We start from the raw sequence: 16,963 nt of genomic DNA on the forward strand, positions 1-16,963 counted from the left end.
CTTTGTTTGGACTGTGCTCCTGTTTCCTTGGATTCTGGAGCTCCAGGAAGCTGAGTGTTGGCCCAGAGACAATAGAGTATTGTAACATCAGTCCTCCGTGCTTTCTAGGCTGCAAAAAAAAAATAAAAGTGATCACACGCTGAAACCTTGGCAGCCACAAAAGAGTGAGTGTCCACCTTTGTTTTTAGAACTTAACTTAGACTTGGTCTAAACTTAGGACTCAATTGATGGTCCAGAAGGGAACGTGGTTTCCCCTTAGTGGTTATTGTTGAAAACCTCTCAGGAAAATTAAAACCTAGAAGAATATGTCACCAAACACCGACAGAAACATCTGACATCACTCCAACAAAAGCTTTACCACTGATCTGTATTAGTTATATTTTGTTCATCGTATATAATGTTCATCAACATCGTCATCAAATAGAAGATTTTGGATTCTCAGCAGGCCTCAGTGACTAAACGCTGGCTGTTTGAAGTGTAGTTACTTTACCTTTTCATAAGTAGTTAAATGTTGGTGTCTGTAATAAATGTGCTGCTGACTGCAAGACAGATTTCAGAAACTCACTTTACTGCTCACGATAAACTACAACTACTACCACTAAGTTCAGATGCTAACAGTTCAGATCCCATGGGATTTAACCTGGAAACCTCTTAGTCCCCACTTAATGCTCCTGGTAATTTCACAATAGTTTTTACACATATTGTATATTTGTTGTGTCACTTCTAATAACTGTGAACAACTCCCGCAAAGTTGTAACACGGGCTTTACATAATTCACCAGACAGAGTTTCTGAATCCTTTTCAAACCACAGCTGTCAGTAACACTTTTAACACTTCAACCTGAAAAGAACAACTCATTCACAATCAAATGATTTATTTTGCCTTTAGGTTTAAGAGTTCAGTGATGTACATCACATTGTTCAGTGACCTGACTGCAGAGTCTCACACAGAGATTATGTCACTTCCCCAAAAGCACAGTGAGCAGAGAAATTAGGACATTTCAGTAGTTTGTACTGAGTCACGGGGAGGGTTAATGTCCCTCTGTCTGTCTGTCAGTCTGTCTGGTGCAAAGATAGATGGTGATGTCTGTGAGAGCTGGTAAGTACTAAAAGCAGCCTTTGTACTTCTAGACATACTGATGAAGATGGACAAAGAAACACAGACTAAATATCATCAGGGGTTTAATATGGCTTCCTGTTATCTTAATGAATAACTGACATCTCCAAATTCCAGTTCTGTAAAACACTGTTGTTAAATTGTGTGGCCGTTTGATGACCCAGGGGATTACAGACAGAGAGACAGATACAGATACTGTATGTTGTTGTGTAGAGCTTAAAATAGAGCGTTATTGTCTCAGCACAATGAAACTCTCACGCTTTATTGTTCATCATCACCAAGAGAACTGGTTTCCTGTTGCTGTTTGTTTACTTTATCTGAATTTCTCTCAGCGGGGACAGCTGATCAGGTAGAAGCAGGTGAAGTAGGTGTAGATATGTGATAAACACAAGCACGGACACAACGTCCACTCACAACGAAGCCCACGTGTTGAAATATGAGCATAAATATACAGATATACTGGGGCAGATGTGTAGTCTGCTGAGGTCTTGCATACTGTGACGGTTCTATTACGAAATGTAATCCTGTTGTAAGGCAACTTTTAGTACGTGGTTAGCAATAGATGCATTTTAAAATCTGTTTGTGCATCTGGAAAATAATGTGCAGTGGTTGGTAAAGCTGTCTATGTCTGCAGTTCGTATGTGCGGTGGAGCTCAGATTTAGGCAGCTCTGTTACACCCTGTAATTCAAACATCAGTTCAAACCTCACTGAGCTGGAAGGAGAGTGACAGGAAGGGGAGCAGTCTGTGTCACAGTCAAAGTCGTGTGTGTTTACACATTTGTTTGTGTAGGTTAAATGCAAACGCTAAAAACACAGACTGAACATGCAGTTCATATGTCATATTCTGGGTGGAATGGGAGCACTTGTTGACTGGCTACTGTGGAACCTGAGCTCGTTAAAAGGTTTGTTTCTACTCTAACAGTGTCTGTTCCTTTTATTTGACTCTAGTTTAAAGCAGTGTCTGTATAGAACTGAAAGAAATCGGACATTTCCCCACTTCTGTAAGAGAAACCTGGACAAAGAGACAAAATACCAAGCATAGAAATGCATTTTCAGTGTCATTGTTTTTACAAGCTGCTTGTTTGCTTCAGTAAGAATTCCTTCCTTCACTCTGGTGTTATTGATGCTGATTCCATGTTAAACAGGAAATTGCATGGTATTACTGTGGGATATTTACAAGATCTCATTAAGCTACACTGAGCTGCCAAACATGACACAGACAGAGAGCTGAGGGGACAGCACAGCACCCATGGACAGATATCTTCCTCTTGGAGAGTGGAGACTGATTTACACGTTACACTGGCATCTGATATTTATTTCTCACCTTCGATCTCAAGTTTGTCATAAAGCTGGTGGTGTGCAAGGGTATCTTGTAGTGACACCACCAGCCTGATCAATAATGGAAACTTCTGTTGCAGCTTCCTGTCTACAAAGGAAGCATAAATCACATGTCAAGATTCAAATCTGCCTCAATTACTCATGCTCCCATCCCTCTCTTTCTCTGCCTCTGTTTTTCAAAGAGACATTCTTCACAGACACAAAGGAGCGATTCTGTGCAGCCGCCAGGCTTGAGTCATAGATGGAGCCATGGGGGGTCAGCTGCTTGATAAAGAGCCGGGCCTGTTTATGCCGTGCAGCAGCGAAGTCAACAGAGATTGAACCCACAGACACTGGTCATTTTTGAACCATATTTTGTGGAATTCATTTGCTGAAAACGTTTGTCATTAAGCTTCATCTCCGTGACCATGACACAGTCGTCGGGTTTGACTCTTAAACAGTGGTCATCACCAGCCTCACGCTGCCTTTTCAAAAAGATGCTAAAACTAACACCTGCTCTTTCACTTGTGGTCTAGCAAGTGCACTTGAGGAATTTTGCACAGTCTATTTCTGTTTGAATGAGCTCTTGCGATATCACACATTCCAGCATGAGCAAACTGTGGGGTCCAGTGCTTCTGTCAATGGCTCCTCTGTGTCGCCGTCACCTCAGAGACAACAGGAATGCTCATCCACTGCAGCCCTCCCTCCCTCTGCAGAACAAGGTCTGGACGGCCGGTTGAAGGATGGATTGGCTTTGATTAGAAGAAGAAGCTGAAATGTCAGATAGTGACAAACAAATTTAGGAACAACAGGGCGGGCAAGATGTGCTGTAACAGACTCAGAGAAAGACAGAAGACAGATGTGCGTCGAGTCATAACAAGAGTTGGTGACAAAAAGGGAGGCAAAGGTGACGCAGCACATGATAAGATAAAAACACAGAGAGGAAACAGAGAAATGTATGTGACCTACTCTATTTCCTGTCTATGAATTCTCATGTTCAGAGTTCATTTCACTCCTATAAACTTCAGGTAACATATTATCACTGTGTCAGTTTGTACATCAAATACACCTCCTTCAATCAAAGTAGAAAATTTAATCATCAAACTCTCACTTTATCACAGTTCGGCCACTGAAACACAGTCTGGGTTCATTTTTTGCAGGTAGTTGGTTTATTCAGAGAAAGTTCAGAGCGAACATCTTCACATACCTATACTTCCTGCGTAAAACTGTTTCTCCTTTAACTCAGCAGCAGCACAGAGACCCTAACAGGAGGCCCAGTGATGCAGAGCAGCCTGACGTTTCCTGTCCACATGCCACAAAAAGACACATTCCCCATATTTCTGTCTGCTTTTGTACTGTAACTGAAAGACACATTTCACAACACACTCTACTCCCCGTCTCATCCCTCACTCTTATACCCAGCTGCCCATGAGTCACCCACTCTTATTTAATAATCTATTAATTACAGGCAATATCTCTGCAGAACATCCCAGATACACTCAGATATACTCTAATACTAGAAAAATTTAAAGCAGAATGAAACTCTGCGTCACTCATGTACAAGACCAGTCAGGTTTCTCTTGGCTTCAACCTGCTCTCCTCCAGGGCACAACACAAAACTGTCTGTCTTATAGTTTAACCAGGTGAGAAAACAGCTTTTTGCTCTTGGTTGCAGGGAATCACTGGAAGAATGAGTCACGGTTAATGAGTAATAATCTCTGTATGACGTCTCTGTGACAAGACATCATTAAAAATACACAACCAATGAAACAAAACAGCCCTGTGAGAGGTGAAGGATTTAAATTACAATTTGTCAAATGGCAATTCAATATGTGAGTTTGTCACAATTTGTATTTTGTAATTGCAAATTATTCTGCATTCTTTTAAATAAAAGTTTGAATAAAAGCTTAATCACTTGCATTTCATGTTGCTGTGGGACACTTTTTCTCACCTCTGACAGTATCACTGCTACGAATTGCACAAGAACCTTTATCCGTGGACAACCATTGATTGAAAGCGCCATCTAGTGCTTCAGGACCTCACTATACTGACAAAACGTGAGGTCACCACTTTCCGTCGGACCCTCTCTCTGCTGAGCGCTGATAGAGGAAATCCGTTGTGCTGGGATGGTGCGTAGAGGGGCTTTTCTCTTGGCTGCCGATTGGCTGGTCGTGGCTGATCCAAGGCGGAGTATCCGAGTGCGCCAAGGTGCGCGTACAGGAGGACCTGTGCTCTCCACACAGGTGACGCCTCGGCTTCCACTCGTCTACACACGCTCACATCACTGGTGAAGTTTCACTCATGACTCGCTCCTGGATCTAAACGTGATGTGGAGAACTTGATTACTCTGCGCGCTGCTGCTAAATTTATCCGAGCGGGTTAAAGACATGAGTGGTAAGATTAAAGATTTCAGTATCTCAGTCATGACGCTGTTTAGTCTGTTTAGTTTCTGTATGGTCGTAGTTGTTTGAAATGTGTCGACAGGTTTGAGGTTTTGTAAACCAGTCACCCTGTGAATACCCAGGGTTCTACTACAGCCTGTTTATTGCATATAGTCATTTATAAGGTTCTCAGACCCGGATTCTGGTCCGTGTCGAGTTCTGAAGCAAAAGTCAGTTCATAACAAACCACATTATTATTATTCCTGTAATTAGTAAAGATTGTAGATCTTATAATTACTACATTTATACATACCCCTTCATGCACATCTGCTCAGTTAAATGTGTTATTTTGACAAAAAATGAAAAAATAGTTGTAGAATTAAGGCATCTGTTAAAACTCTAAGATGACACCAAGAGAAATAACAACAAGTAACTGTTTTAAGAGAATAAAGGATGCAATGTAAGAAAAGGCAGACACAGAATCATCCTGAGGACCATTTATTTTCCAAAATATATGATATATGTTAAATTGCCAGCAGATAGCACATATGTAGATTCATATCTTGATGATGATTAATGATGATTTTTTTTTTTTTTAGCTTTAGTTATTTTCTCAGTCACGTTATAGGAAAAGGTGAAAGTACCGCAGATATAGTTTGGATGAGTGTGTTCGTCGGCTTTGACTGTAAGGACTTAAGTGCCAATAACACAAGAACAATGTCTCAATACACTGTTTGTGGTTGATGACAGAGATTCCAGAGCATCCAGACTTGCCTCAACCTGCTTCCTAGGTCACATCGCTGCACATAGCAGCAGACACTCATTCTCATAGTAGTAAATAAAGATAGGCAACAACAGAGAGACACTGAGGGTAACACATATATTCACAAGGATCCTGTTTGTGCATTTTCTAGAATTGAATTTGAATACACGTATTCAGTAGAATAGAATAAATAGAGGCAAATACCCATGGTAGGTTATTAGAAGTAAAGGAATGTTTTTACATTTCTTTTTTCAGCCAATAAAAGTTCATTATGAAATGAAACAAAATGCACACTTACGACTGCAGTGAGATGTGCAGACCTGGATCTCAGTGTGATTAAGACAGATTCACTACATGTGTTGAACAAACAAAAATCAGACACAAGCTTGTTTCTGTAGATTAGAATGACTTTGGAGGGCTAAAGCGGTCATAGGAGAGATTTCCCTCCCTTACATCACTGAAAGCTCAGACGTCATTTCTGTTATTGTTATTGTTACTGTTATGTATTGATAACCCAGATAATAATTTACAGTTAGTTTAAACATACCTAGAGCTGTTTTTTAATACACTGGAGTAGTAGCTTTACTTTCTCACTCTTTGTCTACTTCACTGTGAAGGGATTGGGGCCCACAGAGCTTTTGTCTGTGGTTCCGTGGTGTGTTTTTAGGTGTGCGTGTATGAGTCATGTCAGTATATTCATTCCTAGGCTCTGAGACATTGACCCAAAAAGTGTCCTCCCCACTAGTTTATGACCCTCATAAGCGCAGCATTTGCTCTACAACTATAAAACACAACGAGAAACTACTGTTGCAATTAACAATCTGATTATGAAATACAGTGAGTTTTTATTCATCTGCTTTAACCCTGCATATACTGTGTGAAAGGCAAATGGCTTTAAGTTAAATATGGATGTGTCAAACATACCTGTGTGACTCTGTAGACATTTTGCAGCAAGTAAACCACACTCACCATTCAGTGCTGATCAAACAGGATAAACATGAAAAGCATTCTAAATGAGTTCCTCACATGAACTCTATTACAGTACAGACAGACTGGGTCTCTCTGGGAATCTTACAATTAGCATGCTGTACAGTTATGACCCTCCTTTGATGGCTGAGAGTTGCAGAGACTCAGATAAGCGTAGTCAGACAAAAACAAATTCCAGAGGAATTCTGAATGGAAAAACTATTTAGTCTATGACTGGACATGAGCTATGTCTGTATGCCTGGGGTTGGGGCTGAAATGGGAAAACGAAAAAGACATGGCCCACAGTAACAAACGTACAGGCCTGAGAAAGCAGCACGCACAACACTGTATATTCTATAATTTTTCTGACTGCAGCCTTGTGACATAAAGTTCTAGACATGAAAACAGTTTCGGTTTCCTACAGGTGTCACCATTTGGGCGGAGGAGGGGGGCATATCATTGGAGGAAGTGCAACCTTTGCCCCTCTGGTCAGAGGAGCGCTGTGAGGAGCTGTGGGATCGTGTGGAAGGAGTACGACACAAGCTCACACGCATCCTCAACCCAGCCAAACTCACACCGTATCTGCGCCAGTGCAAGGTCATAGATGAACAGGATGAGGATGAGGTGCTCAACTCCACACAGTATCCACTGCGCATCAGCAAGGCCGGTGAGAAGAAGGAGAATTCATTTGCAAACAATAAATCTACCTATCATTTATCATCGTTTATATTTTGCAAAAACATTATTATCTCTCATTGTAATTTTGCAGAAGCAGTGTAGAAAAAAGATTTTTGCTAAAAAGGAAACACATACTTTGCTGCCTCATTAGAAAATGAAACTGAGAAGACAGACAGTAAACAGCTAAATGTAATAAAATGTAAATGACAGGAAAGATGAGAAGGTAAAAAAGATGGACAACATTCAATATAGTCTTTATTAGGGTTAACTGATGCAAATGTCTAAATGATTGTGCAGCAGTGTGAGAGACAGGAACAGGTGGTGAAGACGAATGTTGCAACCAGGCAGAAACTGGAGTTAGAGAGTAAGATGAAAGGCTCTGATAAGTAAAGGGGAGTGTGAGAGGCGGGAATGAGGAATGAAGATAAAGATGAAGGGGAGCTGTTGCAAGTACAGACGGGATACGGACAAGCACCAAGTGTAGGACTAAGTTCATATCGTTGATATTTCATCAGCAGTGTGTTAGCTCATGCTAGAGCCAGTCATCTATGGAGGTTAGATTTGTAATGACGGGTAACTTAACTTTGCATCAAAGAGAAAGTACAGCACAGTTTACAATACTGATATGAACATGCATCAGATATGTGTTGAAGACAGTGTCTGTACGACAGTGAATGATTCAACATTACAGTTTTCTCTTTTCTTTTTGCTTTACAGGTCGTTTGCTGGACATTCTGCGCACTCAGGGCCAGCGAGGTCTTCAGGCTTTCATGGAGTCACTGGAGTTTTACCACCCAGAGCAGTACACACAGCTGACTGGTGAACAGCCCACACATCGATGCTCACTCATACTGGGTAGGGAGTTTTCTCTGGATGTGCACAGATGAGGGGATGACAGAGGTGTGGACTCAACACTCAAAAGTTGAGTCTCAATCAATTTTGAATTTAATTTGTGCTTAACAAAAAAAAAAAAGAAACAGGAAAAGAAGGACCTAGCCAATTCAATTATTTTACAGTTGGGAACTTGGTCCAAGCTTGATGCTAAGTGCATTAAGGCACTGAGAGCCAAGACCGTCAAACACTCAAGACAATACACAAAGGTTAATTTTTAAACTGTAAATCAAAGTGCTCTGCAGAACTAAACAAACATTCTCATTATGAGTGTCCAAAGGAATGCAGACCGTGGTATAAACAAGCACAATATAATGAAAGGGTTTCTGACAGTCACACATCAAAAGATGTATAGCCAGCCTGGGAACTTAGGAAGCAGTTGGGATCTTGTGGTTGATTTCAACTGTCTCAGCATTTCTGCACAAAGTATGTCTACAATGTTCAGTGTAGACTGATGCTGTATGTACAAATGTGACATTGATGAAAGTGTCTCACACACACACAGACACACACCTCACCAGTCTGTCTGACGTGCATGTGCACGTTCCTTACATTAATCCATACCCCTCTTGCTCTTATAACCTCCACCTATCTCTCCCCAGATGAGGAAGGTCCAGAGGGTTTGACCCAATTTCTGCTACTGGAGGTGCGTAAACTAAGGGAGCAGCTTCGAAACAGCCGAATGTGTGAGCGACGCCTGTCTCAGCGCTGCCGGATGGCGGAGGAAGAACGCAGCCGGGCAGAACGTAAAGCACAGGAGTTACGTCACGACAGACTGCAGCATGAGAGGTTGGTTGGACTTTTCTAGGTAATCTGGTTTGTTTCTCTAACCCTGAATCCTGTGAAAAAAGAAAAATACAGTAAAGTCTCAAAGAAATCGAGTTTTTAAACTAATAAATGAGAAATAGTAACAATTTACACACTTGATGGTTTGTGATCTTAAGGCTGCGTCAGGACTGTGAGTCAGCAAGTCGAGAGCTGGGAAAACTGAAGGAGAGACACCTGGAGCAAGCAGTGAAATATTCCAGGGCTCTGGAGGAGCAAGGCAAAGTCTCCAGTCGAGAGAGAGAGCTACTGAGGCAGGTAGGTTGTTAGAAGCAGCACAGGTAACTGAATGTAAATATATATATGCGTGAAAATTAATTTACTGCAGTAGGGTTACACTGACTTAAAAATTAATTTACTGCAGTAGGATTACACTGACTTAAAAATTGATTTACTGCAGTAGGGTTACACTGACTCTACAATTGATTTACTGCAGTAGGGTTACACTGACTCTACAATTGATTTACTGCAGTAGGGTTACACTGACTTAAACCTAAGCACTATCTTACACAACTCCACTGAAGTAGTAAGAGGCCCCTCAGTGTGAAGAGTGAAGTTAGTGGATGAGTCACTCCCTGTCTCACAACAGCATTTTTTTAGCTCATTCTCTGAATCCAAAAACAACTGTCCAGTTGCTTCAGAAACAGTAAATGTGTTTTGTGTTTTGCCAGATCTACATTTTTAGTAAAATAACTTAATATAGACACAGGGAGAGCTTATTCATATAATATTTTGAAGTTTGAAGAGAATTAGGGCAGGAGACAAAAAGAAATGCGTTATAACCTGCCATCATTCAGTGAAACTACTTCAGCTGGTACGGAGCTGCAGCAGGAGTATTGAAGTGAAGTGAAGTGAGCAATTCTGGAGGAGTTCAGGATCTGTGGAGATGTTATTAACCTAATTTCTATTTAGTATGTGAGCTGTACCAACATGTCAACCAAAATAACCATAGCAGTGAGGAATGAATCACTTGTGAATACACGGAGATCTTTGTGGTTAATTTAATTCGTAAACAAGTTGAATGGAGTGCATAATTATCTGCTGGCTGCCTGCTAATATGAGAATGTAGTAAGTTTTGTAGTTATTATTAATAAATATTTGGTTTCTAAAATAAAAGTAGGCAAAGATGATGATACAAAATACAGAACTGTTTGTGTTGATACCATGTAAAGGTTCTGCACTGATATGGTAATTATAGAGATAATACAAAGCATCATACTAAATATTGCAGACAATACAAAACTTTACAAATACAAAATTTTAAAATGTAAGGGTATGTTTCTATGCCTGCTTTGTTTTCCATACAGGTAGAGGACCTAAAGTTAAGGTTGACAGAGGCAGAAAAACAAACAATCGATGGTCCGGGGGACGTTGCAAAACCAAAAAGGAACAGTTTGTGTGCTAATGGAATAAATGGTTCTCCGCCTCCTTTACCAAAGAAACCTGTGCGCCATACTGAGAAACTGAATTCAGAGAATCCTGGAACTCAGATGAGGGACTCAGTTCCCACCACTGGAGTCATAGTATGTTTTTAAACCTGCGTTTTTATCATCTTTATAAGAGGCAGAATGAAAAGGGCTATGTTTTATGTTTTAAAAATGTTCCTGTTACTCCCCTCAGGCTCTGATGGACATCCTGCAGCAGGACCGCATAGAGGCTGCAGAGCAGAGGCAGGAGCTCTGTGATATCATCACCAAACTACAGGCAGAGCTGCAGAGTACTGAGGAAATCAGGGACAAGGTGAACATTTGTTACCAGTCACCTTAAACCTAACATTTTTCTATCTTTACATTTACATTCTTCTTTTATTAGAGGATGTAATGGTGAACTGTGTTTGTAGCTGGAGTCACAGTGTGAGCAGCTACAGCTGAAGGTGAGGACTCTCCAGCTGGACTGGGAGACTGAGCAGAAGAGGAGCATGTCCTATTTCAACCAGATCATGGAACTGGAAAAAGAAAGAGACCAGGTCAGTGTCAGTTCAGTGGGTCTGAATTGAGGCTGGACTCATGGCTCACATGTGCAGCACTGCCCAACACAATATGCCTTGTTGGAGTGTATTAAGGCAGATTTAGTAGTTATGTTTCTATAGCCTGTGGCTTTAATGTCCCCCATTATCTTTATATTAGCGTTTAGTAAACATTAGTCAGTTAACAGCAAGTAGTGTTAACAATTTCTGCATGATGTGAACTTTCTACCAGGCTCTGCGTAGTCGCGACAGCCTGCAGTTGGAGTACACCGACTGTCTGCTGGATAAGAACCGTCTGCGTAAACGCATTGCAGAGCTGCAGGCCAACCTGGAGCAGCAGCAAAGGGACCTGGAGAGAGAGAGGGAGAGGAGCCAGGAGCAAATAGCACAGAGCACCTCCTGTCTGCATTGTGTGAGTGAACACACCATTGTTGGAGTGAAACACAGTCTTTCTGCTGCAACTTCCTATTTTATTCCAACACGTGTGTGTTCCACAGTCGCACCTGTCTCTGTGCAGTGAAGATCACTGCTACGGCCCATGCTGTTCTCCTGACCTGGACCTGAGCCAGCAGCGCAATAGCACTCACCTGCTGCGAAGAAAGGTCAGAGCTGGCTCATAATTATTATTGTACTAACATCCACATTAACACTAGAATTAGCACACCTAACTTGAGTCAACACAATTTCTCATGTTGTTGTAGGCAATACAATGAGTGTAGGTTTTGGAAAGCAAAGTAAATTTCTTCAGATACTCTTTGACATTACCATAAAAGTATGACATGTTGTAATACATTCTTATGCAACTCTTAGCGAGTTTGTACCTGCGCAATACCAACACACTAGCTGTGGAGTCATGCTGTTATCTTATCTGTGTTACAGACGCCCCCTAAAGGCCAAGCCAATGGAAACTCAGAAGGTAAGCTTCATGTGCAAACATCTGGAAGATGATTTGCACAGGAAAATACTTGTACCAAATTATTTATCTGTCTCACACAGATTTAACTTGGTTTTTTTTTTTCAAGATTATTTTTGCTTTTTGCCTTCACAGATTCCTGTTCCACCTCAGAGGAGAACATCCTGTCATCAGTAAGTATCACAGCCCTGCTTATTAACATGCAGTGCAATAAAAGATAAAAAAGAAAGAATGAATGAAAAAAGGAAAATATTCAAGCTTAGTGTTTTTATTCATCTCCCGACCCTCAGGCAGAACACAATGAGAAAGAAATAAACCGGCTCTCCACTTTCCCCTTTCCTCCTTGTATGAACTCCATCAACCGACGATTCAACACAGAGTAAGTCTATCAGCCGCTGGTTACCTTGTCTGCACATACAGTATTTATACTCTATTCCAATTAATCGATTTCGATTTAATTTGACAGCATTTATAACATCCCCTTTTTCCTTCTCTGCAAAGGTTTGACTTGGACTCCTGGGGCAGTGATGAGAATGATAATATTACAGGTGAACAACAAAAAAGTTTTCCATGCAAACAAAATGAGGAGCAGTTCATGTCAGGATTTTTTATTTCCCAGTAATTTTATGTTAAAGTACAATTACACAAACAAGTGTTCTGTTTTTTTTCTTCATGTGTAGCACATTGTGAGCATAAGTTATGAGCGTTTGTGGTGTTTTCAGATGAGCACGGTGAACTTTCTCTGTCAGATTCCTGGATCTCACTACACTCTCATCCCTTCCCCCTTGACTTGATCAACCTGCCTGCAGTCTCTTCACACCGGACCTATCCCAGTGTTCCCAGGTACTACCTCAAGGCACTGACACATCACACTTTGTTTCTAAATAATAGCCAGTGTAATATTAAATATAATGTATTTAATTATAAATAGTATAAGGATGATGATGATGCAGTACAAAAAAAAGGACTGTTGCCTTTCAATGATACATTTAAATTAGAGCATTTGGTTTCCCAGGTCTGTGGGATATAATAATATTTATAGTATAGTTTAGACATAATTTAATAAATTTCGCTAATGTACATCTCAAAGCATCCTAAAGTTTTGCTGACAATTCTTGCTGTCTCTCAGGATACTCTCCCGCTCCCCGTCTCCCAGTCCTCCCACTTTACCAAAGCACAGAAAAGCCAGTCTAGCCGATGACATCACAATAGTTGGAGGAAACCGAACAGGGGTCTTTGTCAGCCATGTGAGAGCCGGTTCCCCAGCTGAACAATATGGACTGAAGGAGGGCAGTGAGCTGCTGGAGGTGTGTTTTTGTACAGTAACTAAATGTATGAATATTGTATTTATGCAGTTCAATCTGCAGATGGACATGTTTAAGAAAAAGTGTAACTTGAACATTAGACAGAGAATAAGATAGTGTTATAAGGATGTAACATATTGTGCCTTTTTCTTCCAGCTGGAGAGGGTTCTTTTTGGGGGGGGTAGTGTGCTGCTGGGACAGTGCACTGCTGAAGTAGCCCACTTTTCTCTGCAGTGGTGGACTGAACCTTCATCTCTCAAACACCGAAGCAATCCTGAGGGTTAGTTAGTTATTGCTCACATTTGAAAGATTTATATAATACATTAATACTTTTATAAACCTTTCCCTGTGATACACCAAGTCTTAATTATCATGTATGTCTCATAAAGAAGAGACTAATTTTTGCCCTCTTCTGCTTCCTGTTGTCAGCATACACAAAGCTGTGCTCCGAGCTGTCATCACACAACTTCGTGGGCGCTGACTCTTTCTATGTGCGTGTCAATCTCAACATAGAGCCTCACGGTGACCCTCCATCTCTAAGTATATCCTGTGATGACATTATACATGTCACAGACACAAGGTACAAGGGGAAATACCACTGGTGCTGTTCTCTCGTGGACCAAAGCACCGCCAAGCCCAAGCAAACAGGAACCATGCCCAACTACAACAGGTACACTGAAGTGTAGCTCAGTGTAGCTCTGGAAGACAAATATTAGACTGTCTGAAAACTGTGATCATAGTGTGTAGGAATATTAAAAGTAAGACATGTTAGAAATGTTTTAGTTTTGCAGAAATTAGGATTGTAAATGACCTGGATTAAACCATTTTCCATTTCAGGGCGCAACAGTTGTTACTTGTAAAGCTGCAAAAAATAGCACTGGAGCAGAAGGACAAGAAGAAGATGGTTAGTTATCTCACATTAAACATCAGGCTCAACCTCAGTAGGAAACTGCCAAAATATTACAGATCCCATAACTATACTTAACATAACTATTACTACTTTTCCCCATTTTCCTATGTGCAGTTCTTGAAGAAAACACCTGGCCGAGTACGACTAGTCAAGGCAGCGGACCACAGTTCCCGTGGAAATGGTTCCACACAGCAGGTCTTTTATACACTCAACAAACGTAAGTTCCTGCTTGTGTACATCACCACACGTGTGATAAATCATATTGCATATTGAAAATATCTGTTGTGTGCACTACACATTAACATGTGCCGTCCCCCTCAGGTCATGAGGACCACTTGATCCCGTACAGCTTAGTGCACCCGTTGCAGATTCAGACTAAGCGACCGGTCATCTTCTCCCCCTCTCTTCTTTCCCGTGGCCTCATAGAAAGGCTGCTGCAGCCATCAGAGTCTGGTTTAAACTTCAATACCTGCCCACCAGGTATCTGCACAGCACTCTCTCTTCTCTTATTCACACATGCCATGTCCCAAACACATTGAACAAAAAATATTTTTATAACTCTGCGTGCTGTGGTTTACAGTGCCTATTGAGGCGTCTGAGATGCGAGACAAGACTGTGTTCTTGTTGGATTCTTGCAATCCAGATCAGGCCCTGGGCATAAGGCTGAACTCAATACAGGATGTCATCAGCCAGGTAATTAAAAAAAACACATCATCATTCTGTCTGTCATGTTTTTCAAAAATGCTTATTACTGATTATTATACCTGTAGTGCATCTAGTATCTATCAGATATATTAGATTGTACAGGTGTAGACATAAAATAGCCACACTTGTTTATATATGCTGATTATATTTGCAACCATATTGCTGAATCTGCAAATGCACACTGTGTGTCAACTATTATTGTATTCATATTCATAATGTTTATAAATTTATTTTCTTATGTAGGGGTTATTGCTGTCTGTTCTATAAAGACATGAAGGATTGTGACTGTTTTATCAGCTTAGAAATATTGTATTTGTTGATATTTCTGATTTTGGTGAAGATCAGACCACATTTCATGAGCATATTATGTAGAAAGCCATGAAATTAAAATAGTTAACTTAATTTTTCTTGCAACAGTATAATATGTAAAGCATATGACCATTTCCAAATTTAACCTTATCACAAATCTTCCACTTTGTGTCCGTAATAGGACAAGCACTGTCTGCTCGAGCTGGGGTTGCATTGTGTTGAGGGTTTACTGAGACAGGGGATTTACCCTATCATCATCAATATCCGCCCCAAGAGCAAGAAACACAAGAAGCTGAGGTAAGTGTGTGTTCATTAGCAAACTAGCACAGTGAATTCATGTTAAAGTAAGCAGATATTAAATCATAGCAGCATAATGGTGTTACATTCGGGCTTGTTCAAGTTTATCATACACTTCATACACTTTTCACCTCATATGCAGACAGTGTGGTATTATCATATCTTGCAATTATGTAATAATTAAGTCTTTGTTTGAAAGAAATCAACCATTTTTTCCTCCAACACTTGAAATAGGAAGTTTTTTCCAGTGTGTGGAGAAGACACTGTAATGGAGGAGTGCTGCCAGGCTGAGGAGCTGCTGCTGGAGACACTGCCACTGCTCTACTACACCTTGAAGCCCAACACCTGGAGCAGCACTGATGAGCTTCTAGCAGCCATACGCAATGCCATCCACAGCCAGCAGAGAGCAGTAGCTTGGGTTGAACTGGATAGGCTGCAATAGAGGAGAGTTAAAATTGTTAAATGTTAAAATTGTTAAAATTTACTACTAGTATAAATCTCTCACTGAACCACTATAGAGCATTAATGTTTAGTGAAACATGTAGAGTGAATGGGCCAACATCAACTTTGAATCAGCTTGGAATCTCAAAGGAGAGCAGCTTGGGCCTATAGACATGTTTGTAAGTAAAAATGTTTTAATACTTATCTACATAGCCAAGCTGGACTGGCTACAATGGAAAAATATAACTAAATCTGAGCCACACAAAGGTGGTAAATGTCAGTACATAAATATCTGTTATTAACTGTTACGTGCAACCTGTCATTCATAATTACTTTATTATCTAGCACACACAATTTTAAAAGACATTTGGATCACTGGTAATTGAGGTACTGGTATAAATGTCTTTATGTGCAGTTTTTTTTAAGCAATTGTTACATTTTACATTTTATTTACACTACATTGTACAACAGAGGCTTTAGTTCACTATGACCAAATATATTTTTACTCATTTCCTTTATGAACATTTAAAAAAAATAAATTAATACAAAAAGATTTTACACTTGTTGGTGCATGTGTGTGCGATAAATATTTTTTAATTTAAATTTGAGTGTACATAGGTATCACTGCAGCAGCATTTCATTGAAATCTTTTAAATAAAGTACAACATGTCTTTATAGTTTTATAGCCTTTAGGTTTGAAGAGATTGATCTAATCCTGGTTCGTAAAAACTTAGAAATAGAGTTTTTGTCTGTCAAATTGCATTATTTAAAACTAGGTAAATTCAAAACATATAATTTAGGAGAACCTCGTTTAATTAAACGTAAAGAAATATGGCAAAGAAAAAAAGGTTATATATATCATATATATATATATATATATAATTATGAATTATAGTCGATTTGGGGTTTTTTATGTATTTGCATCTGCAAAGTATGTAAGCCCTTTTGTTTGCCACTAGAAAGAGAAAAAAAAAAGTCAAAATTTGACATATGCGATAAATCAATATTATATATTATAGAAGTTCGACCTTTATAAAGTTTTATCTACATTTTAATGCCGTGTGCATGACGTCATGTGTCCAGCCACGGGGCGCCCTCTGGTGGCCGAGCCGCGCCTCCTCCCCCCCTCCCCTCCCTGATCAACAACAGCCCGGTGACATCATACGCTGCCTGAAGCTCC

General features: G+C 40.2%; 1 protein-coding gene across 2 annotated transcripts; it reads left to right on the forward strand.

Annotated features, from left to right (window-relative positions):
• The first annotated feature begins 4,529 nt into the window (after positions 1–4,529).
• Positions 4,530–16,336, forward strand: zmp:0000000896 (caspase recruitment domain-containing protein 11). 2 transcript variants are annotated; one of them, XM_026345724.1, is made up of 24 exons: positions 4,530–4,828; positions 6,969–7,211; positions 7,940–8,077; positions 8,716–8,902; positions 9,058–9,196; positions 10,246–10,461; positions 10,559–10,678; positions 10,779–10,904; positions 11,137–11,316; positions 11,402–11,506; positions 11,784–11,820; positions 11,953–11,990; positions 12,108–12,196; positions 12,319–12,365; positions 12,540–12,660; positions 12,947–13,124; positions 13,278–13,401; positions 13,551–13,791; positions 13,959–14,025; positions 14,146–14,248; positions 14,353–14,511; positions 14,612–14,724; positions 15,227–15,348; positions 15,581–15,713. In XM_026345724.1, the coding sequence occupies exons 1-23, from the start codon at positions 4,822–4,824 to the stop codon at positions 15,344–15,346; spliced, it is 2,898 nt and encodes a 965-aa protein (XP_026201509.1). In that variant the 5' UTR covers positions 4,530–4,821; the 3' UTR covers positions 15,347–15,348; positions 15,581–15,713. The 2 variants fall into 2 exon arrangements, with proteins under 2 accessions (XP_026201509.1, XP_026201504.1); XM_026345719.2 differs by having other exon boundaries at positions 4,532–4,828; positions 15,227–15,342; positions 15,577–16,336.
• Positions 16,337–16,963: the final 627 nt, after the last annotated feature.

Source organism: Anabas testudineus, chromosome 8 (assembly GCF_900324465.2).
Source record: "Anabas testudineus chromosome 8, fAnaTes1.2, whole genome shotgun sequence".
NCBI classification, from domain to species: Eukaryota; Metazoa; Chordata; class Actinopteri; order Anabantiformes; family Anabantidae; genus Anabas; species Anabas testudineus.